General features: G+C 40.0%; 1 protein-coding gene across 1 annotated transcript; it reads right to left on the bottom strand.

Annotated features, from left to right (window-relative positions):
* Positions 1–644: 644 nt before the first annotated feature.
* On the bottom strand, positions 645–8131 carry LOC106086082 (pyridoxal phosphate homeostasis protein). The gene is made up of 6 exons (XM_013250611.2): positions 8079–8131; positions 7867–7991; positions 7587–7799; positions 3125–3272; positions 1185–1426; positions 645–1028 (listed from the first exon to the last, which is right to left on the bottom strand). The coding sequence occupies exons 2-6, from the start codon at positions 7957–7959 to the stop codon at positions 954–956; spliced, it is 771 nt and encodes a 256-aa protein (XP_013106065.1). The 5' UTR covers positions 7960–7991; positions 8079–8131; the 3' UTR covers positions 645–953.
* Between the last annotated feature and the right edge of the window lie 1976 nt (positions 8132–10107).

The following is a 10107-nucleotide window of genomic DNA, read 5'->3' as shown; positions in this document are numbered from 1 at the left end:
AGCCATTAGGTCTCCCGTAGAGCGATTTCGGCGGAACCCATGCTGTCTATCGCTAAGAAGGCCATTGGACTCTAAGTATCTGACAAGATGATGGTTAACCATAGTCTCCATAACCTTGAAGAGCGCGGAGCATATCGCAATTGGCCGGTAATTCGCAGGGTTGTTCGCCCCACCTTTTTTGGGGATGAGCTGAACGTTCGCAACCTTCCAACGCGCAGGGAAAACTCCTGCACGGTAAGCAAGGTTGAAAAGGTTGCAGAGTGGACGAGCAAGTGTCGAAGAACATTTACAAAGGAAAAGTTTTGAAATACAGTCCGGGACCGGAGATTTATTAACGTCGAGATCCGGAAGGACATAACTTCAACATTTATTGGTAGCTGGTGGATCTGCATATAATTTGATAAAAAAAAAGTATTTAAAAATTGTATCAATTCTAAAATGCATTGAATTTCTAAACTTTTTGCGTATTGCACTAAACACAAATGTTGATTTATTATCGTATACAGGTACATTGTTGTTTTGCATACATTTATACTATACGAAATCTTGTACATGCAACTTGCTGCCATTCTCCCTTGTACGGCGTCATTTAGGAAACGATCGCTATGTATAGTTCTAAGTCTAAACAAAAATTAAAAACGAAATTCTTTTAGACATGAGATATATTTGTACAGATATATGTACAGACATCCATAGTATATGCAGTGTTAGCAAACCAAATAGCTCGCGTCTACTTTCAAAATAAGCGCAAGAAAAAACAAAAAGAAAATGGAGAAAGTTAAATAGAATTAGAGGCGCATTAAATTTTCAACAAACACAATGATAACAATAATAATTATTTGGCATTTTCAAATCAATGGGTTTGGGCTATACATACAAAAATATGTATAGATATGTTTTGATTGCTTGTATGTATATATTTGAGCGATCTATTTCCTGCTTATATGGATGACTTAAGCAGTTGGTTTCTTAGCCCGATAACCAAAAATAGAACTTCCCACACGCACAATGGTGCTGCCCATGTCGATCTGGAAGAGAGAAATAAAAGGAAATATATGACACACACATAGTTACTCATACATTCACATTTAAGGGGAAATAGTTTTATATAAAATATTTATTTTGTTTACTTTTTCCCATTAAAATTGATTGTTGTTTTGGTTTTGCCTTTTTTTATTACTTACAGCTCTTTCGAAATCATCCGACATGCCCATTGAGACTTGCACATCTTTTTCATCCAATTGGTTTTCTTCACATATTTGTTTGTGCACTTGCATTAGCGATATAAAATCTGGATTTGGTCCCTTTGAGTAGTCGTGGCCAAATGCCCCTATTGTCATAATACCCCTTAGATCAAGTTCCTTTAGATTCTCCTTAATGAATTTATAAAGTTTTGGGGCTGCAGCTGGTTCTATGCCATTTTTGGCTAATACAAGCAATAAAGAAAAAAAAGTAAGAGTGTGTTAAGTTCGGCCGGGCCGAATCTTACATACCCTCCACCATGGATCGCATATGTCGAGTTCCTTTCCCGGCATCTCTTATTAGACAAAAAAGGATATAAGAAAAGATTTGCTCTGCTATTAGAGCGATATCAAGATATGGTCCGGTTTGGACCACAATTAAATTACATGTTGGAGAACTGTATAAAATGTCAGCCAATTCGAATAAGAATTGCGCCCTTTGGAGGCTCAAGAAGTAAAATAGAGAGATCGATTTATATGGGAGCTGTATCGGGCTATAGACCGATTCAGATCATAATAAACACGTATGTTGATGGGCATGAGAGGATCCGTAGTACAAAATTTCAGGCAAATCGGATAATAATTCCGCCCTCTAGAGGCTCAAAATCCCAGATCGGTTTATATGGCAGCTATATCAGGTTATGAACCGATTTGAACCTTATTTGACACAACTGTTGAAAGTAAAAATAAAATACTTCATGAAAAATTTCAGCCAAATCCGATGGGAATTGCGCCTTCTAGAGGCTCAAGAAGTCAAGACCCAAGATCGGTTTATATGGCAGCTATATCAGGTTATGGACCGATTTGAACCATACTTGGCACAGTTGTTGGATATCATAACAAAACACGTCGTGCGAAAATCCATTCCAATCGGATAAGAATTGCGCACTCTAGAGGCTCAAGAAGTCAAGACCCAAGATCGGTTTATATGACAGCTATATCAGGTTATGGACCGATTTAAACCATACTTGGCACAGTTAATGGATATCATAACAAAACACGTCGTGCAGAAATTCATTCAAATCGGATAAGAATTGCGCACTCTAGAGGCTCAAGAAGTCAAGACCCAAGATCGGTTTATATGGCAGCTATATCAGGTTATGGACCGATTTGAACCATACTTGGCACAGTTGTTGGATATCATAACAAAACACGTCGTGCGAAAATCCATTCCAATCGGATAAGAATTGCGCACTCTAGAGGCTCAAGAAGTCAAGACCCAAGATCGGTTTATATGGCAGCTATATCAGGTTATGGATCGATTTAAACCATACTTGGCACAGTAGTTGGAAGTTATAACAAAACACGTCATGCTAACTTTCAGCCAAATCGGGTGAGAATTGCGCGCTCTATTGGCTCAAGAAGTCCAGATCCCAGATCGGTTTATATGGCAACCATATCAGGTTATGTACCGATTTGAACCATATACGATTTGAACGCACAGTAGTTGGAAGTTATAATAAAACACTTCTTGCAAAATTTCAGTCAAATCGGACGAGAATTGCGCCTTTTAGACGCTCAAGAAGTCAAAACCCAAGATCGGTTTATATGGCAGCTATACCAAAACATGGATCGATTTGGCCCATTTACAATCCCAATAGACCTACACTAATAAAAAGTATTTGTGGAAAATTTCAAGCGGCTACCTTTACTCCTTCAAAAGTTAGTGTGCTTTCGACATACAGACGGACAGACGATCGAACATGGCTAGATCGACTTAAAATGACATGACGATCAAGAATATATATACTTTATAGCGTCTCAGATGCATATTTCGTGGTGTTACAAACAGAATGACGAAATAAGTATACCTCCATCCTATGGTGGAGGGTATAATAAACTTTAACATTTTTTCCTAGATTGCTTCGTTTAAGGCTACTTACCTTCCTCTCCACTTGTATTAATCTGTATGAGTATACTGAGAGGTTGTTTATTTTCCTTTTCGTATTTTTGCCAAGCTGAATTTAGACTATTGGCCAATTTTTCACTATCCACTGTTTGGACCATGTGCATATTGGGTAGTTTTATTATCTAAAATTAAAAAAAATAAAATATTAATTTTTTATTAAACAAACGCATCTAAAAACCAGTAAGAAAAGGCAAAAGTCGGGCGGTGCTGACTTTATAATACCCTACACCCACACTCTGGGTACAAAGTAGGAGCTATAGCTAATTCTGAACCAATTTTGATGGACCTCGGCGGATGTTTTCAGATGGAGGCCACCGTAGCGCAGAGGTTAGCATGTCCGCCTATGACGCTGAACGCCTGGGTTCGAATCCTGGCGAGACCATCAGAAAAAAATGTTCAGTGGTGGTTTTTGCTGGTAACATTTGTGAGGTACTATGACATGTAAAACTTCTCTCCAAAGAGGTGTCAGTTTGCGGCACGCCGTTCGGACTCAGCTTTTAAAGGGAGGCCCCTTATCATTGAGCTTAAACTTGAATCGGACTGCACTCATTGATATGTGAGAAGTTTGCCCCTGTTCCTTAGTGGAATGTTCATGAGCAAAATTTGCTACAATCCGTATCAAATTTCGCGCAAATATGTTCGAACTGTAATAAATACGGTGGATAAATGACAACATTATTGCAAATCTGACGAACGTATATATGGGAGCTATATCTCAATCTGAATCGATTTCTAGCAAACTTCTTAGATATTGTGGTAGCCGTCGGCGCTGTACAAAATGTAGAGAAGATTGGCCAATAAATGCGCTTGCAGTAGCTCCATGAGTGGAAATCGGGCGATATCTATACGAGAGCTATATGTAATTCTGAACCGATTTCTACGAAATTCACCAGTTATGTCGAGAGTCATTAGAAAATCCTTCCTGCCAAATTTCTAGAGAATCGGTTAACAAATTAGCACTTCATTGCAATATTTCTTTAAATCGGACGAACATATACATGGCAGCTATATCTAAATCTGAACCGATTTGGAGCAAACTTTATAGATACTGTGGAAGTCGTCGAGAAAAGCGTGGTGCAAAATTTTAAGAAGATTGGTAAATAAATGCGCTTGTAGTGGCTCTAGTAGTGAAAATCGAGCGATATATATGAGAGCTATATATAATTCTGAACCGATTACCATGAATTTTGAAAATCCTTTCTGGAAAATTTCGAGAGAATCGGTTAATAAATGACCATTTTATTGCATTGTAACAGCATATCGAACAAACATATATTTGGAAGCTATATCTAAATCTGAACCGATTTTTTTCAATTTCAACAGGCTTCGTCTCTAGGCCGAAAAACATGCCTGTACCAAATTTGAAGACGAACGGATGAAAACTGCGACCAGTAGTTTGTACACAAATTAACATGGACAGACAGACGGCTTAGCTAAATCGAATCAGATAGTGATTCTGAATATAAACCGATATGGCGCAATCCTTAGCCGATTTGGATGCAATTTTGCACGTGTTGTTTTAGTATCACTTTTAACAACTGTGCTAAATATGGTTTAAATCGGTACATAACCTGATATAGCTGCCATATAAATCTATCTTGGGTCTTGGCTTCTTGAGTCTCTAGAGGGCGCAATTCTCACCAGATTTGGCTGAAATTTTGCATGAGATCTTTTGTTATGACTTCCAACAACTGTGCTTAGTATGGCGCACATGGGTATATAGCCTGATATAGCTGCCATATAAACCGATATGGCATATTGACTTCTTAAGCCTCTAGAGGGCGCATTTCTCATTCGGTTTGGCAGAAATTTTGTACAACGGCTTCTCCCATGATCTTCAGCATACTTGTCCAATATGATCTGAATCGATCTATAGCTTGATATGACTCCCATATAAACTCATCTCCCGATTTTGCTTCTTGAGCCCCTAAAAGGCGCAATTCTTATCGGAATGAACTGAATATTGCACAATGACTTCTACAATGTTCAGCATTAAATTCATTTATGGTCCGAATCGGACTATAACTTGATATAGCTCCAATAGCATAACAGTTCTTATTCATTATTCTTTGTTTGCCAAAAAAAAGAGATACCGCGCAAAGAACTCGACAAATGCTATCCATGGTGGAGGGTATACAAGATTCGGCCCGACCGAACTTAGCACACTTTTACTTGTTTTTATTTATTTATATGGCCAATTTCTTAATATTAAGCCACACGGCCCATTTACAATTTTCTGGTTTGCAGTTTTCATTGTTAACGAGAGTTGTACTGTACTGCCAAAACCGAGCTATTCAGAGGTTGTTAGCTATGTCTCAGGTTATAAACCAGATATCAGTCACCTGCTATAATTGCTACTAGGAGACTTTCCCGGCACGGGATAGCTGTGGGCACCACACAGACTGGAACATTGAGGTCCGATCTATATGGTGTTCATTGGTGTCACAAAAAGCTTAGCTGCGAGCTACCGGTCGCGTCTACAGGTTGCGGATAGCGGAATGCAGCTACAACGGTAGTCGCGGACAATCAGCGGTATCGAGCGGAGAGTCTCAGGCAGCACCGGCTCTTGCACAAATACTGAGTGCCTATGATGCTCGATTTGACATGGCAAGTTATTGCAAATGAAAAATTTGGCCCATGAACATTCCACTAAAGAACAGGGACAAACTTCTCACATATCAATGAGTGCAGTCTGATTCAAGTTTAAGCTCAATGATAAGGTGTTTTCTTTTTATAGCGGAGTGCCACAGTGCGAAATCTCTTGAAGAGAAGTTTTACATGGCATAGTATATCACAGATTTTGCCAGATTAGGAAGAGAAAACCACCGCTGAACATTTTTTCTGACGATCTCGGACATGCTTACCTCTGCGCTACGGTGGCCTCCGACAAGGCAAGTTATTAAAGCCTTTAAATAACCAATGGTCTCCCACTGGATTGGACCTTTAGACCTGCTTGTTACCTTTTTAATGTAGCCAGCATTAGTAAGGGGATAACTGCCGCTGAAATTTTTGTTGATGTTCACGCCGGGATTTCAACCCAGGCATTCGGCGTCATAGGCGGACATGTTAACCTTTGCACCACGGTGGCCTCCGTGATGAAGAATTAAAATAGCTTTATTTGACAGTTCTATGAAGAAAATCTGTCAAATTCACCTATTTCAAAGTTACATTAAGTTTTGTGAATACCGGAGTTAGTTATTAATTACTTTAAAGCAAAAGAAACTTTGAGAAACCGTAACCGGTTCAAGGAATATTATTTGCGCCTAAAAATATGCAATGAAATTTTAAATCATAAAAATTGAGAAAATACAGCCAAAACTGTTAGCAAAAAATGCTTCAATTAATGAGAACATGGAAAGCGTATAGAAAATGAACAACAAGCTTTATAAAGACATGTCAAAAACTTATTAAAAATTTGTATAAAAGAAATGCGACCATTACCTTGATCACAAGAGAATTTGAACAAACTGACGGACATGGCTAGGTGGAATGAGGGCGCCAATAACCCGTCTTGTCATATCGAGCATCATAGGCACTCAGTATTTGTGAAAGAGCCGGTGCTACTCGGCTTCCCACAGAGACTCTACACTCGATACCGCCGGTGGTCCGCGACTGCAGTTGCAACTATTCCGTATAAAGTAATTCACTATCCTATCGGCAACCTGAGGACATGAAAAACATTCTCTCTTATCCAGATTCGTCTACCTGGGCGATTTTTGGTATTTACTTTCTATAGTTTGTAAGCTCTTATGGCATTGGATATATCAAAATATATATATTGCCCTTTTTACTTGAAATGCCGTTCGTGCAAACTATTGGGTTTTCCCGCAATCCCATGGCAGCCGGTTGTACGTACCGAGTTGACCCGGTGGTGTCCTTCATCGGCAAGGGCTGTCGCCTCAGTGTACAACACACTGCTACAACAACATTGGGTTATCCCACATTGGGTTATACCCATGAGCATCACACAGGCTGGTACTTTTGAGCTCCGATCTGTGTGGTGTTTATTGTTATCACGAGAAGCTTAGCTGCGAGCTACCTGGTGCGTCCACAGGTTGCGGATAGTGGAATGCTCCATACGGAGTAGCTGCAACTGCAGTCGTGGTCAATCAGCAGCATCGAGCGGAGGGTCTCAGAGAGAGGCCGGGCAGCACCGGCTCTTGCATAAATACTAAGTGCCTATTATGCTCGATACAAGGCGAATTTTTGGCGCCTTTAAATAACCAATGGCCATCATGTTGCCGCTTCGATCGCTCCTTTGGATCGGAATGACCTTGCTTCCCTATTGCAACTAGAAGAGTATCACCACCTCTACATATAGACATGTGGCTGCAACAACAACAACAAAATTTGAATTCGAGTTCAACAAAACAGGTCATCATTGATAAATCAAACCGATAGGGGGCAACATTTTCCCTTTTTTCAAACTATCTTACCTTGTTTATTTTGTTTGACTGCAGATGGCCAATAAAATGCCATTTTATATCGGGACACTGAGCTAAAATATCAGGATGTTGACTCTTTTCTACCAGCTCCTGAACATAGTTTTCACCGAAATGACGTTGACCCACAGAATAGGCATCGATGATCATTTCCACTGGCTTGGTTTTACTAACAGCAACCAATAAAGGTTTTTCACCTTTCAGTTCCTAAACGAAATTAAATCGAAATTGTATATGTAAATATGTGTTACCGGTGTATTATCTTAAAGCAAACCTTGGGCCGTTGTTCAAAGGCCACTTCGACCCTTTTCAAGATATGTTGAATGCCAGCTTTTACATCTACATCCGTCATGATGCGTTTTATCATTTGATTTGGCCGGAATATCTTCGTATAGGGAACTAATCACGTTGCATATGAGATGAAAAAGATTATCTTATCTATATATTTGTTGCTTTACAGCCGATTGTGTAGATTTATATATTTACACAGAAAAATAATACAATGTTGCTTATCAACATTGCAGTTCCCATAACATTGGATCAGCTGATTCAACAGCAAAGCTAAACAAATTTTGCGGCGTTAAATTAAGAAAATAACGACACAACGGCGTTGGCAATTTTGAACGGGCCTATGTGTAAGCGTATTATGTGTGTGGCAAAATGTTGGATAGCTTTGGATTTACGAATAACGAAATGAAGCATTTTGAATGAATAATTGTTTTTAAACCCACCACCAAAGGATATGGAGCATATACATTTAGTCATTCTGTCTGCAACACATCGAAAATCCATTTGCGACTATACAAAGTATATATATTTCGGATCGTCGTAAATTTTGAAGACAATTTTACGATGTCCGTCTGTCTGTTGTATTCCCGCTACAGCTTTCAAAAATTGAGATATTGAAATTTGGCACAAAAATTTGGAGGATAGGTAGAGGTTAACAAGTTTCGGAGATATCACCCCGGCTTGGGAAACTCCCTGTTTCACTTTACGGTGCATCAACTTCTTATTCCTAGATTTTACAAATGACTGGCGACCACAGATTCGCGACCCAGCCTTTCAGGTCTGGCTGGAGGAACGTGTTGGCGATGTCCTCAAATAGTTTGGCATGGTGTTGAATGCCTTCGATATGTCCAGTGCTTCGAGGACCGTCCTATCGCTTGGCCTGGGCTGGTTGAAGCCACAGCAAATGTGTGTTTTGAAACAGGAATAGTGGAATGTAAGGTTTCTTCTCTCTTGCTACGCTAAGGAGATTTGAAGAACTAATTGAGCCCTGTTTCAAAACAAAAGCATGCTCTACACCGTACTCAATAGACTTTGGATATGTAGAGCTTGATTAATTTGACAAAGGTGCTGATGAAGTTACATGGCGTAACAGAAATCATGATACATTAGCCAGTCAAAGTGTTTTGAATAATAACACACACTTGCTCAACTTTTATAAGTTCTTTGCTTTGAATAGAAGGTATTGAATATTATTTCGAGCTGGAAGATCTTCGATAAATCACGAAAAGATTTTAAAGATCAAAAAAGAAGAGCGCACACAAACATTTCTGGAACTTTACAACAAAGATTAGCGAGTCCACCGAGAATAAAAAAAAAAACTAATTGTCCTACATTTAGTCAGCAAGGTGTCTTTATCTGCTCCCAAGAGCGTGATTAGACCAATCCTTACTTACGCCTCAGTAGTTTGGTGGACTGCTATGGAGAAAAAGTGCAATATAAGGACCATACAACAGGTTCAGAGAACATGTTGCCTTGGCATAGGCGAAGCGATGAGGACCACACCCACTAGGGCACTGGAGACTATTCTAGATATCCGACCCATTGACATACAGTGAGGCAGCCATTGCGGCTATGAGACTTAAGGCGATGGAGAATGGATTGAGGATGGGAGCAGCTCATTCCAAAATGGTATAATCGAGGCGATGAAAGGAAAACTGGAAGGAAGGGAAGAGATTTCCGATCGGATACCTGAGATGAACCTTGAAGTCGAGTGCGGAGCACTGCTGCCATCGGCACAGTCTTAGATTGACGGAACCCTAGTAGTGGCATCTAGAAGATCATGTTACACGGATGAATCGAGCTAGAGGACAGAGTGGGGCTGGGGGTTTGCATTGAGAACCCAGGGACTGAGATCTGTTTTAGACTGCCTGACCATAATACGGTCCTGCAGGCGGAGATCCGGGCGATCACGGAATGCGTTAGGTGGTGTGGTGCTAACGCGAGGACGTCGAGTGTGAACATCTTTACCGACAGTAAAATTGACATAAGGGCAAAAATAACCAGGACGTTAAGGTCACGAACATCTTTACCGACAGTAAAATTGCCATAAGGGCAGTAACATCCAGGACGGTAAGGTCTTGAATAATCTTGCAGTGTAAGAAGAAGATTAACGCCTTCTCTGAGGATGGCAAAATCCACATCGTTTGGGTGCTGGGCCAAAATGGAGTAAGGGGAAATGAAAGGGCAGACGATTTGGCGGTGAAGGCCAGAAGACTGCCGTCAATAA

The sequence above is a fragment of the Stomoxys calcitrans genome, chromosome 2, assembly GCF_963082655.1.
Source record: "Stomoxys calcitrans chromosome 2, idStoCalc2.1, whole genome shotgun sequence".
NCBI lineage: Eukaryota > Metazoa > Arthropoda > Insecta > Diptera > Muscidae > Stomoxys > Stomoxys calcitrans.
The sequence above is the reverse complement of the archived record's forward strand: the minus strand, read 5'-3'. Positions and strand labels throughout refer to the sequence as shown.

Excerpts from the sequence above, each read along its gene's own strand:
- LOC106086082 (XM_013250611.2), bottom strand. The coding sequence starts at position 7,959 with ATGATAAAACGCATCATGACGGATGTAGATGTAAAAGCTGGCATTCAA. Across the intron at positions 1,427-3,124 it reads TAATACAAGTGGAGAGGAAG|CCAAAAATGGCATAGAACCA; the intron begins GTAAGTAGCCTT and ends TGCTTGTATTAG. Across the intron at positions 1,029-1,184 it reads CGGATGATTTCGAAAGAGCT|ATCGACATGGGCAGCACCAT; the intron begins GTAAGTAATAAA and ends TCTCTCTTCCAG.